Source organism: Cherax quadricarinatus, chromosome 66 (assembly GCF_038502225.1).
Source record: "Cherax quadricarinatus isolate ZL_2023a chromosome 66, ASM3850222v1, whole genome shotgun sequence".
NCBI lineage: Eukaryota > Metazoa > Arthropoda > Malacostraca > Decapoda > Parastacidae > Cherax > Cherax quadricarinatus.
Genome location: NC_091357.1, coordinates 23,424,780 through 23,449,696, shown reverse-complemented (window position 1 = coordinate 23,449,696; position 24,917 = coordinate 23,424,780). Strand labels below are relative to the sequence as shown.

Sequence of the window (24,917 nt, the reverse complement as noted above, 5' to 3'; positions counted from 1 at the left end):
TTTAACATTAACAAATACAATTATTTCCTTAGGGCAAGGTAAATGTGGCATTGCGGTACTTAGAGTGACAGGCAAGAGGGCTGCAGATGTTTTTACAAGCATGACAGTGCCAGCCTCACTCCCATCGCCCCGCGTAGCTACGCTCAGGAGAATTGTTCATCCTGTTACTGGTGAAATTTTCAAGGTTATCTTAAATCTTTCAGGAAGTTACTTTATAATTTTGTAAATTACTACATAATAGTATAAATATATTGTTTTATAATATTTTAATACTGAAAATTAAGTAAAAATAGTACAATGCTCTACAGTATATTGTATATATTTCACTTAAAAAATTTTTGTTAAGTGTGTTTAGCCTTCATAAAGTGAAAAAGAATCTTTCATCCGTATGCCATGTGTGTCGGAAGAGGTGACTAAAAGGCTGGGAGCAATAGGTTAGTAACCCCTTCTCTTGCATAAATTACTAAAAATAAGAAAAACTTTATACAGCTGGGATATTTGAATATTGCAACAAGCAGAAGGCAAAAGGCAGTGGAAACTAAAAGGTGCAGGGCTTTCAAAAGTATTATCCAGAGGGCTGAGAAGAGGTTGTTGTGGTGGTTTGGACATTTAGAGAGGATGAAATACAATAGAATGAGTTGGAGGGTGTATAAATCTGTAGTGGAAGGAAGGCAGGGACGGGATCATCCTAGGAAGGGTTGGAGGGAGGGGGTACAGAAGGTTTTGTTTGCAAGGGGCATAGGCTTCCAGCAGGAATGCATGACGATGATAAGTAGAAGAGAATGGAGGCAAATGGTTTTTTTAGGACTTGACGTGCTGTTGGAGTGTGAGCACACAATTTTAATAATTCAAGTTACGTGCTAAACCCATGTGGGTCATTCAGCACAAGACATGGTGGAGGCTTGATCCTCCTCAATATGTCTTGTAATAGGGAAAAAATTAATCAATATGTTAAGTTGGATATTTAAGGCTCTGTTTCCAAACAGCTTGTAGTAGGTTTTGTCTATATTGAGAGTGAGTTTGCTGGTCATCATCCAGATAGATACTTTTAGTAGCTAGTCATTAACAGTGTCACTAAGCATAGTCAGGTTTGAGTGGGAGAAGACAAAAGTAGTGATATCTGTGAATAGAACTGGTTCAAAGAGATAAGATGCATTGGGGAGATCATTGATGTAAATGAGAAAGAGAAGAGGGCCATGGACACTGCCCTCTGGCACTCCAACAGCTACAGGCTGAGTAGTTGAGGTACACCATTTGTAGAGACATACTGGTATCTGTTGTTAAGATAAGATTTTAGGTAGTCTTCTCATCCCAGTGTTCTGATTTAAGGAGCAAATATTGTGGTCCACTGTATCATATGCTTTCTGCAGGTCTCTGAAGAGCCCCAAAGGATATTATTTTTTTTAAAGCACTGCACAAGGTAAACATAGCAATTTGAGCATTTAAAGTTAATTGCATCATTTGTACTTTTTTCAGTCTAAACCCAGACTGTCAGGGTTAAGTATGTTGTGAGATATTAGGTAGTAGAAGACCCATTTATGTATTATTTTTTTCAAAGATTTTAGATAGTAAGGGCAAGTTTGATCTAAATCTGTAGTTATTCAGTTCAGTTGGATTGCCTCTTTTGAGGATCAGAGTAACCTTTGCTATCTTGAGTATGGATGGGAAGGTTGAAGATTCTACTGATTTGTTAAACAGATTTGCAATAATGGGCAAAAAACACATGTGCTGCTTTTTTGTACATGAGTGGTGGCAAGTTATTTAGGTTTCTTGTTAAGTGACTTTATAATGAGTGAGACTTCTGTAGGATTCGTAGGAGATAGATATAGAGTATTTGGGTAATTTCCAGTGAGGTAGTCTCTTGCCTGAGTATTTGAGATTGGGATTTTGCTTACTAGTTTTGATCCTATAGTAGAGAAGAAGCGATAAAGTTTGTGGGCTATGTCTACAGGCTGGATGCGTGGGTCATATGGTTTAGTTAAGTTTATATCTCTGTTTTTGAATGATAGTGAAAGTGTTTCTTTTTTAGAGGGGCTCACCCTACTTCAGTGGGAGATGGTTGATGTTAAATTTTTTTTTTTTCCAACAAACTGGCCGCATCCCACCAAGGCAGGGTGGCCCAAAAATTTTATACAGGAGAAGGGGTTATGTTAAAAAAATATGCATCGTTTATTTTAAAGTTAATGCAGGAAAAGTATCACAACCCTCATTAATTATCTCTTAATTTTTCCTAGGTGAGAGCCTGGATCGAGGATTAGTGCTCTGGTTTCCTGGTCCACACAGCTTCACAGGAGAGGACAGCTGTGAGCTACATGTACATGGAGGTCCAGCTGTCATTGCTGCTGTTTTATCTGCACTCAGTATTCTCCCAGGGTACAAACTAGCACAGGCTGGTATGAAAATAGATTTGGTCATAATCTGAAATGTTTGTATTAACGAAACGCCATAACGCGGGGCTCTCCTGTGTAGCAAAATTTTCAGTAAATCGGACACCCCCCTCCCCCTATTAGTTCATTATATTGGACCTTTACTGTAGTGGAAAGTATGGTGTATATGTTAGCATAATTACAAGTGGGATAGATTTAGATGAAATAGCTAGTAATGCTATACAAGTTGTGAGTAATAAAATGCCAGGTTATGGAAACTAAAAGGATATTACTACATGAAACTAAACATGGAGTTAATATGTCACTGAATGAGGGGAATTTGGGGTTCATTAATTTGGAAGGAATTCCTTTCCTGTAGTGTTAGCTTTGTTTATATCTTTAATATGACAGGCCTCTTTGTACCAGAGTTAGAGTTGCCTAGTGGAACTTAGTCTGTCAGTTTGCTAACACGCAATTCCTCACCAGCTGTTCCTACCCAGTTTGCTTGGGAAAGGGAACAATTTATAGTTTGCAGACCCAATCATTGTTTTACAAAATTGTTCCAGCTCAGATGCATAGACATTTTGGCCTTAATTCTCATTATCCTTTGCTAATCTGAATTATTCTTTCTTTCTTTCAACACACCGGCCGCATCCCACCAAGGCAGGGTGGCCCAAAAGGAAAAACAAAAGTTTCTCCTTTCACATTTAGTAATATATACAGGAGAAGGGGTTACTAGCCCCTTGCTCCCGGCATTTTAGTCACCTCTTATGACATGCATGGCTTACGGAGGAAGAATTGTTCCACTTCCCCATGGAGATAAGAGGAAATAGACAAGAACAAGAACTAGAAAGAAAATAGCAGAAAACCCAGAGGGGTATGCATATATACGCTTGTACGTGCATGCGTAGTGTGACCTAAGTGTAAGTAGAAGTAGCATGACGTACCTGAAATCTTGCATGTTTATGAAACAGAAAAAAAGGACACCAGCAATCCTACCATCATGTAAAACAATTACAGGCTTTCGTTTTACACTCACTTGACAGGACGGTAGTACCTCCCTGGGCGGTTGCTGTCTACCAACCTACTACCTAGACTAATCTGAATTGCTCAGTATAAATTCTTAAAATTTCATCTATAATGTTATGGTTTGAAACCAGTACTGAATGTTTCAAAATGTCCAAGAGTACTTTTGGAAAAGAATTAGCTGTATGTAACAAAGTTGAGTGAGTGGATGAAAAACCACCATAGCTTATATCGGGTTTTGTACATAATAATAATTAGGGTGTGACTTAGAATCTGAGGTAAGCTTCTGTATTACTACATTCATCTCTTACATTATGTACCTACAGAAATTAATTTTTCAGGCGACTTCACAAAAAGAGCATTTTATCATGGCAAGCTGGATTTGACTTCAGTGGAGGGGCTTGGAGATCTCATACATGCAGAAACTGAAGCCCAGCGCAAGCTGGCACTCCGTCAGATGGAAGGTGTACTAGCTCAGCTCTACAATCGTTGGAGACAAACACTCTTGCAGTGCAGAGCTGGCCTCGAAGCTTATATTGATTTTAGTGAAGATGAAAACATATCAGTAAGGCTGTACATGACTGTTTAAACATATACATTTTTTTTTTTTTATTTTTTTATTATCACACTGGCCGATTCCCACCAAGGCAGGGTGGCCCGAAAAAGAAAAACTTTCACCATCATTCACTCCATCACTGTCTTGCCAGAAGGGTGCTTTACACTACAGTTTTTAAACTGCAACATTAACACCCCTCCTTCAGAGTGCAGGCACTGTACTTCCCATCTCCAGGACTCAAGTCCGGCCTGCCGGTTTCCCTGAATCCCTTCATAAATGTTACTTTGCTCACACTCCAACAGCACGTCAAGTATTAAAAACCATTTGTCTCCATTCACTCCTATCAAACACGCTCACGCATGCCTGCTGGAAGTCCAAGCCCCTCGCACACAAAACCTCCTTTACCCCCTCCCTCCAACCCTTCCTAGGCCGACCCCTACCCCGTCTTCCCTCCACTACAGACTGATACACTCTTGAAGTTATTCTGTTTCGCTCCATTCTCTCTACATGTCCGAACCACCTCAACAACCCTTCCTCAGCCCTCTGGACAACAGTTTTGGTAATCCCGCACCTCCTCCTAACTTCCAAACTACGAATTCTCTGCATTATATTCACACCACACATTGCCCTCAGACATGACATCTCCACTGCCTCCAGCCTTCTCCTCGCTGCAACATTCATCACCCACGCTTCACACCCATATAAGAGCGTTGGTAAAACTATACTCTCATACATTCCCCTCTTTGCCTCCAAGGACAAAGTTCTCTGTCTCCACAGACTCCTAAGTGCACCACTCACTCTTTTTCCCTCATCAATTCTATGATTCACCTCATCTTTCATAGACCCATCCGCTGACACGTCCACTCCCAAATATCTGAATACGTTCACCTCCTCCATACTCTCTCCCTCCAATCTGATATTCAATCTTTCATCACCTAATCTTTTTGTTATCCTCATAACCTTACTCTTTCCTGTATTCACCTTTAATTTTCTTCTTTTGCACACCCTACCAAATTCATCCACCAATCTCTGCAGCTTCTCTTCAGAATCTCCCAAGAGCACAGTGTCATCAGCAAAGAGCAGCTGTGACAACTCCCACCCTGTGTGTGATTCTTTATCTTTTAACTCCACGCCTCTTGCCAAGACCCTCGCATTTACTTCTCTTACAACCCCATCTATAAATATATTAAACAACCACGGTGACATCACACATCCTTGTCTAAGGCCTACTTTTACTGGGAAAAAATTTCCCTCTTTTCTACATACTCTAACTTGAGCCTCACTATCCTCGTAAAAACTCTTCACTGCTTTCAGTAACCTACCTCCTACACCATACACTTGCAACATCTGCCACATTGCCCCCCTATCCACCCTGTCATACGCCTTTTCCAAATCCATAAATGCCACAAAGACCTCTTTAGCCTTATCTAAATACTGTTCACTTATATGTTTCACTGTAAACACCTGGTCCACACACCCCCTACCTTTCCTAAAGCCTCCTTGTTCATCTGCTATCCTATTCTCCGTCTTACTCTTAATTCTTTCAATTATAACTCTACCATACACTTTACCAGGTACACTCAACAGACTTATCCCCCTATAATTTTTGCACTCTCTTTTATCCCCTTTGCCTTTATACAAAGGAACTATGCATGCTCTCTGCCAATCCCTAGGTACCTTACCCTCTTCCATACATTTATTAAATAATTGCACCAACCACTCCAAAACTATATCCCCACCTGCTTTTAACATTTCTATCTTTATCCCATCAATCCCGGCTGCCTTACCCCCTTTCATTTTACCTACTGCCTCACGAACTTCCCCCACACTCACAACTGGCTCTTCCTCACTCCTACAAGATGTTATTCCTCCTTGCCCTATACACGAAATCACAGCTTCCCTATCTTCATCAACATTTAACAATTCCTCAAAATATTCCCTCCATCTTCCCAATACCTCTAACTCTCCATTTAATAACTCTCCTCTCCTATTTTTAACTGACAAATCCATTAGTTCTCTAGGCTTCCTTAACTTGTTAATCTCACTCCAAAACTTTTTCTTATTTTCAACAAAATTTGTTGATAACAGCTCACCCACTCTCTCATTTGCTCTCTTTTTACATTGCTTCACCACTCTCTTAACCTCTCTCTTTTTCTCCATATACTCTTCCCTCCTTGCATCACTTCTACTTTGTAAAAACTTCTCATATGCTAACTTTTTCTCCCTTACTACTCTCTTTACATCATCATTCCACCAATCGCTCCTCTTCCCTCCTGCACCCACTTTCCTGTAACCACAAACTTCTGCTGAACACTCTAACACTACATTTTTAAACCTACCCCATTCCTCTTCGACCCCATTGCCTATGCTCTCATTAGCCCATCTATCCTCCAATAGCTGTTTATATCTTACCCTAACTGCCTCCTCTTTTAGTTTATAAACCTTCACCTCTCTCTTCCCTGATGCTTCTATTCTCCTTGTATCCCATCTACCTTTTACTCTCAGTGTAGCTACAACTAGAAAGTGATCTGATATATCTGTGGCCCCTCGATAAACATGTACATCCTGAAGTCTACTCAACAGTCTTTTATCTACCAATACATAATCCAACAAACTACTGTCATTTCGCCCTACATCATATCGTGTATACTTATTTATCCTCTTTTTCTTAAAATATGTATTACCTATAACTAAACCCCTTTCTATACAAAGTTCAATCAAAGGGCTCCCATTATCATTTACACCTGGCACCCCAAACTTACCTACCACACCCTCTCTAAAAGTTTCTCCTACTTTAGCATTCAGGTCCCCTACCACAATTACTCTCTCACTTGGTTCAAAGGCTCCTATACATTCACTTAACATCTCCCAAAATCTCTCTCTCTCTCCTCTGCATTCCTCTCTTCTCCAGGTGCATACACGCTTATTATGACCCACTTCTCGCATCCAACCTTTACTTTAATCCACATAATTCTCGAATTTACACATTCATATTCTCTTTTCTCCTTCCATAACTGATCATGTAACATTACTGCTACCCCTTCCTTTGCTCTAACTCTCTCAGATACTCCAGATTTAATCCCATTTATTTCCCCCCACTGAAACTCTCCTACCCCCTTCAGCTTTGTTTCGCTTAGAGCCAGGACATCCAACTTCTTTTCATTCATAACATCAGCAATTATCTGTTTCTTGTCATCCGCACTACATTTTTTATATATATATTTTAGAATTTAGTCATTCAACTCTAGCTGAAAGATGTGTGTGACAGCTGTGATTGCAGCTCTGTCTGTGCATAAACTGCTGTAATACAAATTGGTTGTATCTGAATTTATGGTCATATACCTGCAATAGCATTATTTAGGTGAACAATATTATTCTACACTTCATATGCACCTAGTTAACATTTAGAGATTGTTTTTAATCACATTATCAATTGGCCACAAAGGTAAGGCAATTCAAAGAAGGAAACACACTCATTTTCACTCATTTAGTAGTCCCCTTGAAATTTTCTGATATTTTAATTCAAAATCATGCCACTACATGACATTGGATAAGATATGACCTAGTACACTACTATTCCTTTGTTACTTTTAGCATTTGCTACTTGGTGTGCTTCCAGGTGCTAGATTGGGGAATGGGAAAGGCATTACAGAGTAACCCTCTACCTGGTCTGGAGTATTAGAATTTTTTTCTCTCCTCTGTGATACAACAGAAATGTAAGAAAAATTAGAAGACCAGAGATAAGAGTTATACAAATGAGTTAATTTTTTCTTTTTTCTTTTTAAACTGGCCATCTCCCACCATGGTAAGGTGATCCAAAAAAGAATAACCACTTTCACCATCACTCTCCAAAGCACCAATACAGTTCAGGTGCCCCTCTATAAAGTTCTGTATCATCTTTAATAAGAATTATACCATTAATTAACAGTTAATGGATTATCTTAAAAACAAAACAGAAGTCCAAAAGTTATTTTACAGCTCTATACATCACTAGTGAGGCCTCATTTAGATTATGCTGCTCAGTTTTGGTCCCCTTACTACAGGATGGACATAGACTCATTAGAGAACATACAGAGAAGAATGACTAAAATGATTTACTGTGTAAGGAACCTCCTGTATGAAGATAGACTTAAAGCCTTAAATCTCCACTCTCTGGAGAGGCGTAGAATGAGGGGAGATATCATTGAAGTGTATAAGTGGATGACGGGCATAAACAAGGGAGATATTAATAAAGTACTGAGGGTGTCGAACCAGGTAAGAACCAGGAATAATGGATTTAAGTTGGATAAATTTAGGTAAGTACTGGTTTTCTAACAGAGTTGTAGATGCATGGAACAGTCTTCCCAGTGGGGTGATAGAGGCTAGGACCTTGGGTAGCTTTAAGAAGAGACGACAAATATATGAGTGGGAGGGGCTGGGTTTGATTGGTGTCAAGGGGTACGGGAGTTATTTCTTGAGTAGCTTTAGGTAGATGTCGTTTTGATAAGAACCTGCCTCGTATGGGCCAGTAGGCCTTCTGCAGTGTTCCTACATTCTTATGTTCTAAATGATAAACCTGTATGAGTTGCAAACTAACTAGCACAAATTATCAAAATCACTGTGGCATCTCTTATAGCTCACAATATACAATGGCACTTAACGAGTTAACTTGGGGCACTTACCAAAGGTGTTATTCTACAGTATAATAGTTCATCTGAGGTCTTCCTAGCAGACTTATGAACCAGTGCAGATATACTCTACCCATTGATAGAATATTACTAGGAATACTGTGACACTCGCTTAGTTCCACTTGTGGTTAAATTAACATCATACAAGTAAGCCACTGTTTATTTTTTGCTACTAAAACACATTACAAAAATAACATGGTAGTTATACTGTACAGGTTTAAGAAATATTACTTAACAAGATATGAACTTTACTGGTTAAAATTGAATGGTACATCAAATTAATTTCATAATTTTCAAACTTTGAGATAAAATACATACTGTGTATACATTTTAAATAAAATTTAATTGCTATGTAATATCCATTTAGAGGAAGCAGTTTTTAATTGTGTTCTTATTGCAGGAGGGTATATTGGCAGACATTGAAGTCAAAATTTGTAAACTTATCCAAGAACTGAAATGTCATCTGGGAGATGATCGGCGTGGAGAGAGGCTAAGAAGTGGCCTGCAACTAACCATCCTTGGTAGACCCAACGTAGGCAAGAGCAGCTTCTTGAATATTCTCACGCAAAGACCAGCAGCCATTGTTTCTCCTATTCCAGGTTAGGAAATATTTTTTTTATTAACACACTGGCAATTTTTCACCAAGGCAGGGTGACCTGAAAAAAGAAGAAACATTTTTATCATTCACTCCATCACTGTCTTGCCAGAGGTGTGCCAACATTACAATTCAAAAACTGCAACATATCTCCACCCCCTTCCCCTTCAGAGAACAAGCACTGTACATCCCACCTCCAGGATTCAAGTCTGGCAAACTGGTTTCCTTGAATCCCTTAATAAATGTTAATTTGCTCACACTCCAACAGTATGTCAAGTCATAAATAACAATTTGCCTCCCCTCACTCCTATCTAACATGCTCATGCACACCTGTATGAAGTCCAAACCCCCTCACACACAAAACCTATACCTCGTCTCTCCAACCCTTCCTAGGTTGACCCGTACCCTGCCCTCCTATTAATTTGTTCCATCCTCTTTAAGTGTCTGAACCATCTCAATAACCCCTCCTCAGCCCTCTGGATAATACTTTTAGAAATTCCACACCACCACCTAATCTCGAAGCTACTGATTCTCTGGAAAATTACTATAATCAAATAAAGCACTAAACCAACAAGGGTCGTGCAGTCTACATAATATTCACACCACACATTGCCCTCAGACATGACATCTCCACTGCCTAGTCTTCTTGTTGCAACATTCATCACCCATGCTTCACACACGCAAGAGCGTTGTACCACTATACTCTCATACATTACCCTGTTTGTTTCTATGGATAATGGTCTTTGTTTCCACAGACTCCTCAGTGCACCTCTCTCCTTTTTTCCCTCATCAGTTCTGTGGTTCACCTAGTCTTTCATAGACCCATTTGCTGATAAGTCCACTCCCAAATATCTAAACTATCACTTTTAAATACCCTCCCAGATTCATCCACCAACCTATACAATTTCTCTTCAGAATCTCCCAAAAGCAGTGTCATCAGCAAAAAGCAACTGTGACAACTCCCATTTTGTGTAAGATTTTTTGTTTTAACCCCATACATTTTCCCAACACCTGAGCATTCACTTCTCTTACAACTCCATCTATAAATATATTGAACAACTGTGGTGATATCACACAGGAAGGAAGTATGAAATTAAATTTCCTAATACAGTACTATTTAGTTCATCTCTGTAAGACTGCTTTCCTTAATTTATTCGTGAGTGATAGTTTCATAGAAAAGGGTCCATGTAAGCAACTCTTACTCATGGTAATACAAACGTTTTACCTCCAAAATGTTTGTATTAGGCGATACTTATTTCATACATTTTAAAAAGCCAATGTTTATGCAGATTCTTTCAAGTAAACTAGAACTTGATATTTATGCTAGGTAAAAGAACACAATAGTAACTAATGAGACATAAGATATTACAGCTATGTTTGCTCTCCAGGAACTTTAACGAGTTGATATAAACAATACAAGGGCATAGAGGATACATAAAGGTAACATGAGATAGAGGGAGTAAGAATATAAGCACTGCAGTAGGCCTACTGGCCTGTGCTAGTAGTAGAAGTGACTTGTCAGAATGGGCTAGTAGGCCTACTATAGTGCTTATGTTCTTATTTCCTGCAACTCACCATGTTCTCTTCACATATTATCCTTGAAATGCTAAGAAAAGCTTCTGATACAGTAGACCTCATACCTCTTAAAATAGAAAATTAGAGAATCAGAAGTTATGCTTTCATGTAAATAGTCTTACCTTAATAACAGCCACCAACATGTATTCATTAATTTACTAATCATTGTGACAAAATTGCAGAAGCTATGGAAAAAAAAAAAATGCTGATGTGGTCCACAAGGACTTTGTTAAGGCATTTGACAAATGCAATCATGGAGTGATAACCCATAAGGTCAATAAGTATAACAGGAAAGGTAGGAAAATGTATATTAAATTTTGTAACAAATAAGGCATAAATGTGTGTATACCATACATGAGTGTATCTTTGATTTCCTAGATTTCACTCTAGGAAGGTTCTTGCATGTCACCAAAACTGTACCTGTCTTGAGTTATTTATCACTACTTATTGGCTATTGCTGCAGTTTCACACAGGCAAAGAGTCAGCTGTGGTACCCCTCAAGGGAGGTTCCTTGAGGCTGGTGAGGGGCTCTTGATCTAGGGAACTGGATCTGTGCTCCAGTTCCCTAAATTAAGCCTGAATACCTTCCATCCCCCCACAGGCAATATATAATCCTACAGGTTTAGCACTTCCCCATTATAATAATAATAAAATAATCAGCTGTTGTATGTTAGCTTTCAAGAAACAGTATTTTAGATATATTGAATGTAATCCTAATAATTTATAGGTACAACACGAGATGTGGTTGAATCTTCGCTGGATCTTGGTGGCTACCCAGTTATCATCAGTGATACAGCAGGTCTTCGACAAACAGAAGACATAATCGAGGTAGAGGGGGTAAAGAGAGCACAAGCAAGAGCCCGTCATGCTGACGCAGCTGTGATTATTCTTGAAGCACTAGAGGTTTTACAGCTTGTTAAGAAAAAAGACTTTGACTGGAACACATTTCTGAGTAACTATTTTAAAGAACTGGGGATTTATGAGTGTGAAAACAGTAATAGCAGGGATAATTTTCCTGCAGGTATATCATTACAGTGGATACAAAATAAAAATTATCTTACATTGATTAATAAAGTAGACTTAATTGAATGTGCAAAGGACAGGAATTTGCTTGCTAGTGTCTTGAAAGATTCTTGCATTTTGCTCTCTGTTAAAACCCAAGAAGGGTTTACAAATGTACTTCAGAAGTTAAAACATCTTTGTGCCTCTATGTGTGAAGTAGGAACAGCAGAAAACCCTACATTAACTTCAGCAAGACACAGAGCACACATTTCAGCTTGCCTAGAAGCTCTTACATTTATAAGTTCAGGGAATAAAGTTACAGGAGCTAAGGAAATGCTCGAACACAGCGTATCAGAAAATAATCAGAAAGCATCATATGGGTATCATCAGTCATCACTTTCATTTAATGGTATGAATGTTGTTAAGGGCTCTAACAGTGACATAACTCAAGAATCTTCACTTGAACTAATAGATAAAGTGTGTGGTAACTTGCTACACTCAGAAGATACAATAGTAGTGGCTGCTCATTATCTTCATCAAGCAGCCACTAGCCTCGGTTATGTCACAGGAAGCATCACCACTGATGATGTCCTTGATCATATTTTCTCTGCTTTCTGTATTGGAAAATAGGATAATAATTATTATAATCAGAAAGAAGGCTAAACCTAACAAAAAAATAGGATAATTTTTTTTTTATACACGCACAGAGGTGCCCAGTTTCACTGTGCATTATTATAATAAAAAAAGAAGCGCTAAACCACAAGGGCTATACAGCGCTGCAGGGCAGGAAGGAAGCGGGGGTACCAGGTGGCAAAAGGGAGAGGGATAATTAGTAGGTTCACTGTGCAAGTTGTCAGATTCCAATTTCAGTTTGCCATATTCTCTTGGACTGTTCAGGCTATCAGTGAGCACACAATTTATCTTTGACATTGTCACTGCTCTAACACCCTTACTTTATCTTCCCTCCTTGCTGATGACCCCACCTTTGACACTCCCTCTTCAACCTTTTGACAGCAACAGATTTATTACACAACCTTTGATTATGCTTCACTGACCTTACACCCTCTACCCTGCAGCACTGTATGACTGGTGGTTTAACAATTAGTTTTGATTATAATAATAATAATAATAGAGTGGTGAAGCAATGTAAAAAGAGAGCAAATGAGAGAGTGGGTGAGATGTTATCAACAAATTTTGTTGAAAATAAGAAAAAGTTTTGGAGTGAGATTAACAAGTTAAGAAAGCCTAGAGAACAAATGGATTTGTCAATTAAAAATAGGAGAGGAGAGTTATTAAATGGAGAGTTAGAGGTATTGGGAAGATGGAGGGAATATTTTGAGGAATTGATAAATGTTGATGAAGATAGGGAAGCTGTGATTTCATGTATAGGGCAAGGAGGAATAACATCTTGTAGGAGTGAGGAAGAGCCAGTTGTGAGTGTGGGAGAAGTTCGTGAGGCAGTAGGTAAAATGAAAGGGGGTAAGGCAGCCGGGATTGATGGGATAAAGATTGAAATGTTAAAAGCAGGTGGGGATATAGTTTTGGAGTGGTTGGTGCAATTATTTAATAAATGTATGGAAGAGGGTAAGGTACCTTGGGATTGGCAGAGAGCATGCATAGTTCCTTTGTATAAAGGCAAAGGGGATAAAAGAGAGTGCAAAAATTATAGGGGGATAAGTCTGTTGAGTGTACCTGGTAAAGTGTATGGTAGAGTTATAATTGAAAGAATTAAGAGTAAGACGGAGAATAGGATAGCAGATGAACAAGGAGGCTTTAGGAAAGGTAGGGGGTGTGTGGACCAGGTGTTTACAGTGAAACATATAAGTGAACAGTATTTAGATAAGGCTAAAGAGGTCTTTGTGGCATTTATGGATTTGGAAAAGGCGTATGACAGGGTGGATAGGGGGGCAATGTGGCAGATGTTGCAAGTGTATGGTGTAGGAGGTAGGTTACTGAAAGCAGTGAAGAGTTTTTACGAGGATAGTGAGGCTCAAGTTAGAGTATGTAGGAAAGAGGGAAATTTTTTCCCAGTAAAAGTAGGCCTTAGACAAGGATGTGTGATGTCACCGTGGTTGTTTAATATATTTATAGATGGCCTGTATAGTCCTTGTGGCTTAGCGCTTCTTTTTGATTATAATAATAATAATATAGATGGGGTTGTAAGAGAAGTAAATGCGAGGGTCTTGGCAAGAGACGTGGAGTTAAAAGATAAAGTATCACACATAAAGTGGGAGTTGTCACAGCTGCTCTTTGCTGATGACACTGTGCTCTTGGGAGATTCTGAAGAGAAGTTGCAGAGATTGGTGGATGAATTTGGTAGGGTGTGCAAAAGAAGAAAATTAAAGGTGAATACAGGAAAGAGTAAGGTTATGAGGATAAGAAAAAGATTAGGTGATGAAAGATTGAATATCAGATTGGAGGGAGAGAGTATGGAGGAGGTGAACGTATTCAGATATTTGGGAGTGGACGTGTCAGCGGATGAGTCTATGAAAGATGAGGTGAATCATAGAATTGATGAGGGAAAAAGAGTGAGTGGTGCACTTAGGAGTCTGTGGAGACAAAGAACTTTGTCCTTGGAGGCAAAGAGGGGAATGTATGAGAGTATAGTTTTACCAATGCTCTTATATGGGTGTGAAGCGTGGGTGATGAATGTTGCAGCGAGGAGAAGGCTGGAGGCAGTGGAGATGTCATGTCTGAGGGCAATGTGTGGTGTGAATATAATGCAGAGAATTCGTAGTTTGGAAGTTAGGAGGTGCGGGATTACCAAAACTGTTGTCCAGAGGGCTGAGGAAGGGTTGTTGAGGTGGTTCGGACATGTAGAGAGAATGGAGCGAAACAGAATGACTTCAAGAGTGTATCAGTCTGTAGTGGAAGGAAGGCGGGGTAGGGGTCAGCCTAGGAAAGGTTGGAGAGAGGGGGTAAAGGTTTTGTGTGCGAGGGGCTTGGACGTCCAGCAGGCATGCATGAGCGTGTTTGATAGGAGTGAATGGAGACAAATGGTTTTTAATACTTGACGTGCTGTTGGAGTGTGAGCAAAGTAACATTTATGAAGGGATTCAGGGAAACCGGCAGGCCGGACTTGAGTCCTGGAGATGGGAAGTACAGTGCATGCACTCTGAAGGAGGGGTGTTAATGTTGCAGTTTAAAAACTGTAGTGTAAAGCACCCTTCTGGCAAGACAGTGATGGAGTGAATGATGGTGAAAGTTTTTCTTTTTCGGGGCACCCTGCCTTGGTGGGAATCGGCCAGTGTGATAATAAAAAATAATAAATATAATAATATTCATGTTCATTAATTATAAAAATGGAATACACATTTGACAATAAATGTCTTGGCTTGCTGTCTGATTCTTAATATCCTGGAATCCTTGCATTGCCTCCCTAAAAGCTCATCTTAGACTGAACATAAAAATTTTGGTCTACTTTTCTTGGGAAGCCAAAAGATGAAGGGTTCATCTTTACTCAGTCCCACTCTTAACTAAACTATACTATTCCTCAGCTATACTCTCTAAATGTTATCCTCTGAATTAGTTGCTAAGCATTAAACCTACAAGGGTCATACAGCATTACTCTCCAGTCAAAAAACCAATACAGTATTATTCACTACCTTTTGTACCTCAGTTGAAAAAAATGACTTCATCTGCCACAATCGTAGCAGTCTTCATAACAACGGAATTATTCTCCGGGTCTCTGCGCTCCAAGTAGCCAATCCTTCCCTGGACCATGACTCTTTGGCCTTTTGTTAAGAAGCGGTAAACCGTCTCACGAAGATATGGCTTAAACACGACAACACGATGCCAATCTGTCTGCTGAATCAGATCTGCAAAAGATAGAGGACACTGTATGACCCTTGTAGGTTTAGCACTTCTTTTGATAATAAAAGATAGAGAATAGTTTACATATACTCTAGGGAAAACTAACCAAGATGTAGTTTGCCTGATCCAGGCACATATTATGCAAAAATATAATTTGTATTTTAACATTTAAATTATTTTAGTGAAACCACAGTGAACCTTTTCATTAAAGACTAAGATGGGAGAGGGTAAAGTGAATAAAAGGCAACTGGAAGGTTAACAAAAGGCAGCTGGAAAGTAAAAGGGTAAACAAATGGCTGCTTGAAAGTAATAACAATATACATATAAGGTACAATTCACCCATCCCCACCAAATCAGGTTACTAGTATGAAAGGCCAGTACAGCCATCCCCTACCTTCTCCTTTACGGTAGTTGTTGTGTGTGGCCACAGAGAAGGTCACCACAGGATGCTCCTCACTGCCACGTTTCTCTGCATTGCCACCAACTCTGCCCAAGATCATCACCTGGTTTACAGCTACAGTGTATATATAGTCATTAATTTGCACTATACAAGTAGTTACATCTGTAAAGCTATATACAATGTCAGTGTATATACCTAGACTGCATCCTGTTACTGATGAATTTAAAATTTCAGAATTTATGCAGAGATAAAAGTCTGACAGTGATAAAAAAAAATACATAAACACAGGCTAGACTGAGATGCCTTAACTCACAGAAAATTGTACTGCTCAGGTATTTTCCTATAAACAAATTTTGCCTTTATTGCCTAGCATCTATGCTCTGATAAATATTTTGAGAATGGGTAAGGAAAATAAAATCAGGATGAAAATACCCAAGAAAAGTGGCAGCCAGGAGCTGTGGGAGTTCAGAGGAAGGTCGTGTAGACCTTGCTTACAAGAGAACACTTCTGCCTCAAGGTTATTAACATGAATGGATTATTTAATAATAATCCATTCATGTTAATAACTACACTAACACATACAAAATATACAATTTGTTTACTGATAAAAACATTTCTCTTGGCAAAATGTTCAAATAAAACATACATTTCTCTAGCCTCTCAACTCGTTGCGTCTGAAGATCATCATCGTTGTGCTTAACTCCGGATGCTTGAAACATTCTTTTACCCCAAACATTGGACACACAGCGACCAACTCCACATACCTGAAAGACAAATTATTTTTTCATAAATCTACACATTTTAGGAGAGAAGGCAATTACACTTAGATAAACCATACCCCTGGCCGGGATTGAACCCGCGGTCATAGAGTCTCAAAACTCCAGCCCGTCGCGTTAGCCACTAGACCAGCTAGCCACAATAAGATTCATCCAACTAGGTATATTTCTACACCATAGGAAGGTTAGCACAGGCACCTCTGTGAGCACAAATGCAAGTTTTTACAGACGAATCTCCAGCTAGCGTGGCCGTGACGAACTCTAGCTCAAGTCCCTTCACTGCCGTCATTTCTTAAGTCATGTAGACACTTAAATACTGTTTTTTGTTAAAATGGTTAAACATATCTACCATCCATTAACCTTGCTTTTCTATTAAATTGCTAGCAGCTTCTATTAGTCTGTCAGTCCTTCAGCCTGGAGAAGAGCTTTACTCCATAGCCTGGAACAATGTGAAGTTGAAGCAACAGTATGGAGACTTATACACTGTCAAAAAGGTAAGGCATAGCCCACTAGTACAAGAAAGAATGTAATCATTGAGAGGATAGGTCCCTCTCAAATCTATCCATTCTCTCGAAAAAGTTGTCAAAGGTGTTTCTGTACCAGGATACTGGTATACAATACCGACAAGATGAGAGAGAAGGGATGGATTTGAGAGGGACCTGCCCTCCCAATGATTACCTTCTTTCTTCTACTAGTGGGCTACGCTTCACCTTTTGACAGTACGAAAGTCTCCATACTCTTGGTTCAACTTCACATTGTTCCAGACTACGGAGCAAAACTCTTCTCCAGGTTGAGGGACTAACCACCTCAAAACTATCTTCAAGGGTAATGGACTGATTACATTGTCTTCACATCTCTGCTGTCTGCTAACTCCTCTGTACTTGACTGAAGAAGCCTACTGTGTAGGCAAAACATTTCAGAATAAAGATACCTAACTGCTGCACATGTGTCTTACTTATCAACCTGTCAGTATTGTATACCATTTTCATGTCTAGCACTTGCTTGAGAAATTATTTGTAAGGAAGCTTTTCAATGAGCTACCATTAGCTTTTGGCAATTTGCTGTAGTAGATCCACAGGCACAAATACCACAGGCGAGGTAAAGATAGATTAGAAACAACAGAGTAAGTAATTGTGTTTGATGCACATAGTAACTTAAGACAAGATGCCCACTGTTATGGAGATCTTGGGTAGGATATGCATTAGCTATGAGGATTTCATTTCAAATTGTTGTCAATGTAAAGACCTAAAAATTCTCCCAAGTTTTGTATTACAATCAGTGAATCATTTATCATTATACTGAGTTCTATATTTATAGTTCTGTTTTCAAACATTGTACAGTATATAAAATCTTGTAAATATTAAGTTTTTACATCATAGTAAATTATCACATTACTGCAATTGAATGCAATGTAACTGTGCAAGAGAAACCAAGTAACCAACATGTACATGTAATACACAAGTAACCAAATGCTGTATAGTGAAATACAATGAAGATTTAGACCATTACTATACCGTATTTCTAATCATGATGCTTCTGGAATGGTCTTAGATGTGTTGAATGAAACTTGGCTCTCAGATGTATGAATTTTACCACTGGAGGTGACTGTTCAAGTACCTGAAAAGAAAAATAGGTCATAATTTTTAAACTTTTACTGAAGCACAATAAATTCCTATGTTCTTAATGGCTTTTATATTGATCCTTGTTAATATTTAGAAATTAGCCTTTTATGACTTACATTATGTATTCTCTAGAAAAATTTGTAACTCTTGTATGCCTATACTGTGTGTGTAACATGCAACTTTCATTAAACTTGTAGAATTATTTTTGTATTATTATTGTTGTAATAAAAAAGAAGTGCTAAACCTACAAGGGTCATACAGCAATTTTTGCAAAATTTGAAAATAACTAAAATCTACTGGAAAGTTTTTTCCAAATACAAAAAAAAAAAAAAAAACAGTATGTAACTTTAGTTAGGTCTGCCTCATACTGTATGTTAACATCAATATTCAGTACCACCGTATTTTAGTGTATTTACTAGATTTAAGGCCTATCTGTGAATGAATGTAAATCAGGACAATTCACTTGAATGATAACATCAAGAATACTTTAGTTCATCAGAAAGCCATACACCATAATATCTTTTTGTCATACTCCATTATTCATAGTATATAAATATTTCAGTGTTTGCAAGTCAGTTTCCATAAAACATATTTCACAAGTCACACATCAAATCTTATTATGTAGGGAACGTTAAAAAAGAAAGGTCCACAAATCAGTTCAGAGTTCAAGGCCCATTATTATTATAATCAAGGGGGAAGCGCTAAACCCGGAGGATTATACAGCACCTGGGGGGGATGTGGAAGGCATTCAGGCTTAATTCAGGGAACTGGAGCACAGATCCAATTCCCTAAATCAAGAGCCCCTCACCAACATCAAGGAACCTTCCTTGAGGGGAGTTCAAGGCCCAGAAATCACATTTTATAATTGATTGTATATTTCATGACACAGGTCTTATTACTGAAGTATATAATGCTACAAAAATTATTACAGAAGTCACTTTATTTATTTCATTTTTTACCTCTTGTAAGGTATAGCCAAATTGCTGCAAGGAAAGGGATAGATAAAAGCAGATCCAGTTCCTCAAACCCAGAGCCCTTCAACTAAGACTTGCCTCACCCTGGAAGGAAAAACATTAGTAATGATTATATTGCAATCACAATAGCCATATACAACATATTTTTATTAGTACATACAAGTTTATTTCAACATGATACGTACATTATTTATACAGAAATGAGCGACACTCAAGTGCATGCTGAAAGTCCATGGTTATGCAGAGCATTTCAGGCAAACTATACACGTACACGTATTTGCATAACAATTAACACATTAGAGTACTGGTGCATTATTATTATATTCATGGGGAAGTGCTATACAATAAGAGTCATAGCACCAAGGGAATATGGGGGGAAGGGGATATAGGTTGACATGAGAAAGAGGGTAGCTCCTGTTCCTTGGATTAAGAGCCCTTCATCAACATCAAGGCACCCACCTTAAAAGGGAAGTACTGCACTATGTAAAATCAGCTAGTTTTCCTGGACAGTGCTTATCTTATGTCCTTAACTAACTGGTTTATGCTATTATAGGTCCTAAACAATGAAATGAACAACCCATTCCTGTCATTTACATACAATGGCTACACAATGAATACTTCAAAATTATGTGCATTTTCCTTTTAAAATATTGATTTTGTTTCCTAAAGCTTTCTAAGTTGTATATGGCAAAACCTGTTTTTAACTGTAAACTTACGAGTTGTCAGCAAAATACTGCCTGGCAATGTTTACAGTCATTCTTAAGTGACCATTTATCCTTTGCTAAATTCAGCAAGTTTTAATTTGTTTGACCTGTTTTAATAATAACATAGCAACCTTTCCATGAAACCCACAGTCCAGAGGCCATTGTCACATGGTGGATCAGGGCCTGATCAACCAGGCTGTTAGTGCTGGCCACACGTAAGCTGATGTATGAACCACAGCCCGGCTGGCCAGGTACTGACTTTAGGTGACCAGTATATTTCTCTAAACCACTATCACAGTAGTGAGGAAAAAACAACACATTTGTAGACAACATTACTGGAAACTTAGAAAATTATGATGTTTTGTCCCGGGAAGGATTTTATCAAGTATGATACTTGATATTTGATAAAAGTTCAATCCTGGACAAAGCATCCTAACACAGGTTTCCTGCTAACATTATAACTTTCTCATTATATGTCAGCTTACATCATCATATACCAGTCAGCATCACAAGTGGAGGGGGAATAATAAACTTATCACTGATCACTAATTACCGATCACTACGACAAGGTCCTAGATGCACTAGAAGACAAAAAGAATGCAGATGCATGTATAATATACACACAGACTTTGCAAAAGCCTTCGACAAGTGTGACCATGGCGTAATAGCGCACAAAATGCGTGCTAAAGGAATAACAGGAAAAGTTGGTAGATATTTTTTTTTTTTTTATCATCACACTGGCCGATTCCCACCAAGGCAAGGTGGCCCGAAAAAGAAAAACTTTCACCATCATTCACTCCATCACTGTCTTGCCAGAAGGGTGCTTTACACTACAGTTTTTAAACTGCAACATTAACACCCCTCCTTCAGAGTGCAGGCACTGTACTTCCCATCTCCAGGACTCAAGTCTGGCCTGCCGGTTTCCCTGAACCCCTTCATAAATGTTACTTTGCTCACACTCCAACAGCACGTCAAGTATTTAAAACCATTCGTCTCCATTCACTCCTATCAAACACGCTCACGCACGCCTGCTGGAAGTCCAAGCCCCTCGCACACAAAACCTCCTTTACCCCCTCCCTCCAACCTTTCCTAGGCCGACCCCTACCCCGCCTTCCTTCCACTACAGACTGATACACTCTTGAAGTCATTCTGTTTCGCTCCATTCTCTCTACATGTCCGAACCACCTCAACAACCCTTCCTCAGCCCTCTGGACAACAGTTTTGGTAATCCCGCACCTCCTCCTAACTTCCAAACTACGAATTCTCTGCATTATATTCACACCACACATTGCCCTCAGACATGACATCTCCACTGCCTCCAGCCTTCTCCTCGCTGCAACATTCATCACCCATGCTTCACACCCATATAAGAGTGTTGGTAAAACTATACTCTCATACATTCCCCTCTTTGCCTCCAAGGACAAAGTTCTTTGTCTCCACAGACTCCCAAGTGCACCACTCACCCTTTTCCCCTCATCAATTCTATGATTCACCTCATCTTTCATAGACCCATCCGCTGACACGTCCACTCCCAAATATCTGAATACATTCACCTCCTCCATACTCTCTCCCTCCAATCTGATATCCAATCTTTCATCACCTAATATTTTTGTTATCCTCATAACCTTACTCTTTCCTGTATTCACTTTTAATTTTCTTCTTTTGCACACCCTACCAAATTCATCCACCAATCTCTGCAACTTCTCTTCAGAATCTCCCAAGAGCACAGTGTCATCAGCAAAGAGCAACTGTGACAACTCCCACTTTATGTGTGATTCTTTATCTTTTAACTCCACCCCTCTTGCCAAGACCCTCGCATTTACTTCTCTTACAACCCCATCTATAAATATATTAAACAACCACGGTAACATCACACATCCTTGTCTAAGGCCTACTTTTACTGGGAAATAATTTCCCTCTTTCCTATGTACTCTAACTTGAGCCTCACTATCCTCATAAAAACTCTTCACTGCTTTCAGTAACCTACCTCCTACACCATACACCTGCAACATCTGCCACATTGCCCCCCTATCCACCCTGTCATAGGCCTTTTCCAAATCCATAAATGCCACGAAGACCTCTTTAGCCTTATCTAAATACTGTTCACTTATATGTTTCACTGTAAACACCTGGTCCACACACCCCCTACCTTTCCTAAAGCCTCCTTGTTCATCTGCTATCCTATTCTCCGTCTAACTTTTAATTCTTTCAATAATAACTCTACCATACACTTTACCAGTTGGTAGATGGATCTATAATTTCCTCACAAACAGAACACAAAGAGTAGTAGTCAACAGAGTAAAGTCTGAGGCAGCTACGGTGAAAAGCTCTGTTCCACAAGGAACAGTACTCGCTCCCATCTTGTTCCTCATCCTCGTATCTGACATAGACAAGGATGTCAGCCACAGCACCGTGTCTTCCTTTGCAGATGACACTCGAATCTGCACGACAGTGTCTTCCATTGCAGACACTGCAAGACTCCAGGCGGACATCAACCAAATCTTTCAGTGGGCTGCAGAAAACAATATGAAGTTCAACGATGAGAAATTTCAATTACTCCGATATGGTAAACATGAGGAAATTAAAACTTCATCAGAGTATAAAACAAATTCCAGTCACACAATAGAGCGAAAAACCAATGTCAAAGACCTGGGAGTGATCATGTCGGAGGATCTCACCTTCAAGGACCATAACATTGTATCAATCGCATCTGCTAGAAAAATGACAGGATGGATAATGAGAACCTTCAAAACTAGGGATGCCAAGCCCATGATGACACTCTTCAGGTCGCTTGTTCTATCTAGGCTGGAATATTGCTGCCCTTTCAAGGCAGGTGAAACTGCTGGCCTAGAAAATGTACAGAGAACCTTCATGGCGCGCATAATGGAGATAAAACACCTCAATTACTGGGAGCGCTTGAAGTTCCTAAAACTGTATTCCCTGGAATGCAGGCGGGAGAGATACATGATTATATACACCTGGAAAATCCTAGAGGGACTAGTACCGAACTTGCACACGAAAATCACTCACTACGAAAGCAAAAGACTTGGCAGACGATGCAACATCCTCCCAATGAAAAGCAGGGGTGTCACTAGCACTAGCTTCACACGCTGAGGGCCAGGGTTCGATTCCCGGCGGGTGGAAATTTCGACACGTTTCCTTACACCTATTGTCCTGTTCACCTAGCAGCAAATAGGTACCCGGGTGTTAGTCGACTGGTGTGGGTCGCATCCTGGGGGACAAGATTAAGGACCCCAATGGAAATAAGTTAGACAGTCCTCGATGACACACTGACTTTCTTGGGTTATCCTGGGTGGCTAACCCTCCGGGGTTAAAAATCCGAACGAAATCTTATCTTATCTTATCTTCAAGCTAGCACTGGACAAGCACCTAAAGTCGGTTCCTGACCAGCCGGGCTGTGGCTCGTACGTTGGTTTGCGTGCATCCAGCAGTAACAGCCTGGTTGATCAGGCCATGATCCACCAGGAGGCCTGGTCACAGACCGGGCCGCGGGGGCGTTGACCCCCGGAACTCTCCAGGTAAACTCCAGGTATACTCGACGAAGGCGGCGCAGAAGGACCCCAATGGAAATAAGTCACTCTGACTTTTTTGTTACCCCAGGTTGTCTACACATATGCTGTTATGCATGATAATTTATGTAACTGTATTTGTGTATACATAAATAAACTTACTTAATGTTATGAATTAATCCAAGTCTGCTCGAAATGCCTAGCCATGCAAGGTGTCCTAGTGGCCCCCTCTGTAATTAATATTTTATAACATGTAAACCACAAAATACCCAAAACCTGTAAACCCCACATTGTAACCATTATAGAGAATAAACTTGAATTGAATTACTGACTTACATAGTCCTGCAGGAGACTACAGTTGTAGTGTTGCCGGTGTTGTTGGGTTTATAAAGGTCACTGACAACTTACACCATTACCAACCCTCCTTCACTATGTATGAAGATATATAAGTAATAATAATCTTTATTTCTACAAGTACTTGAAACACCGTATCCAGACAGTAAGTTTATTTAGGTACAGGTACACATAAATACAATCACACAAATTATCATACATAAATTACCTAAAATAACTAAAAAAAAGTCAGTGACATATTTCCATTGAAGCCATAATCTTTATTTCAGCACAATACAACATTTGTACAGAGTTGGGTGACATTTAGGTGTGTATGCAGAAAGCCCATTGGTATATAGGACAAACTGAAAGTTTTAGTAAGTTTCACCATTGGCTAGTTTATTATACACTTGCAGCTCCTCCTGTGAGGGACAGTGGAAAATTTAGGTTTACAGAGATTACAATGGGTTTAATATGCACAATACAGTATGGAATACATACTGTATAATTATCATACATGGGGAATATATAATAGCTAAATTCAAATCCAAATACCTACAAAAACCTCTCACAGTGATAAACATCTACAGAGTTCGACAATCAAACATTAGCCAATTTAGTCAAAACCTAGGAAGTATGATAACTGATGCACGCATGAACAAAGATCACTTACTACTCTCAGGTGGCTTCAATATAAATCTCCTGCAAGACCAGGACCCACACGTTACTGAATTCACAAACACAATGAGTAACTGCATGTTGCTACCAACAGTAACAAAACCTACAAGAGTTACAGAGACTAGTGTTTCCCTACTTGACCACATCTGGACCAACATCATATCCCCTTTAAAATCAGGCATAATTACAGATAATACCACAGACCACTACCCTACTTTCCTCATAACAACTCTTGGTAAAATACCCCAAGACTACTAAAGTCACCTTCAGACTTCACAATGAGGCAGCCATTAATAACTT

At 39.3% G+C, this 24,917-nt stretch overlaps 2 protein-coding genes across 13 annotated transcripts in view; one reads left to right on the top strand and one right to left on the bottom strand.

Annotated features, from left to right (window-relative positions):
- Positions 1-13,526, top strand: part of LOC128704163 (tRNA modification GTPase GTPBP3, mitochondrial) — a 17,894-nt gene extending 4,368 nt beyond the window's left edge. For 7 of the 8 annotated variants that reach the window (XM_070099280.1, XM_070099277.1, XM_070099282.1 and 4 more), the window contains exons 3-7: positions 33-170; positions 2,235-2,393; positions 3,734-3,957; positions 9,016-9,214; positions 11,513-13,526. In XM_070099280.1, the coding sequence (XP_069955381.1) occupies positions 33-170; positions 2,235-2,393; positions 3,734-3,957; positions 9,016-9,214; positions 11,513-12,417 (1,625 nt within the window). In that variant the 3' untranslated portion in view covers positions 12,418-13,526. Of the gene's footprint in view, positions 1-32; positions 185-2,234; positions 2,394-3,733; positions 3,958-9,015; positions 9,215-11,512 lie in introns of those variants that run through there. The other variant, XM_070099283.1, reaches the window with a different exon arrangement.
- Positions 8,760-24,917, bottom strand: mtSSB (mitochondrial single stranded DNA-binding protein). Of its 5 annotated transcripts, none has more exons than XM_070099285.1 (7): positions 24,882-24,917; positions 19,358-19,456; positions 18,291-18,393; positions 16,647-16,764; positions 15,995-16,114; positions 15,393-15,605; positions 8,760-9,271 (listed from the first exon to the last, which is right to left on the bottom strand). In XM_070099285.1, exons 3-6 carry the CDS (start codon positions 18,303-18,305, stop codon positions 15,403-15,405), a joined length of 456 nt encoding a protein of 151 aa, XP_069955386.1. In that variant the 5' UTR covers positions 18,306-18,393; positions 19,358-19,456; positions 24,882-24,917; the 3' UTR covers positions 8,760-9,271; positions 15,393-15,402. The 5 variants fall into 5 exon arrangements, with proteins under 5 accessions (XP_069955386.1, XP_053654987.1, XP_053654983.1 ...); XM_053799012.2 differs by lacking the exon at positions 24,882-24,917 and adding an exon at positions 24,613-24,631; XM_053799008.2 differs by lacking the exon at positions 24,882-24,917 and adding an exon at positions 23,943-24,041.

What these genes read in the sequence shown, in the direction of transcription:
- mtSSB (XM_070099285.1), bottom strand. An exon ending in AGTTGAGAGGCTAGAGAAAT is followed by an intron (nt 16,115 to 16,646) that starts GTATGTTTTATT and finishes TATACACTGTAG; the next exon opens with CTGTAAACCAGGTGATGATC. An exon ending in CAACTACCGTAAAGGAGAAG is followed by an intron (nt 15,606 to 15,994) that starts GTAGGGGATGGC and finishes TATCTTTTGCAG; the next exon opens with ATCTGATTCAGCAGACAGAT.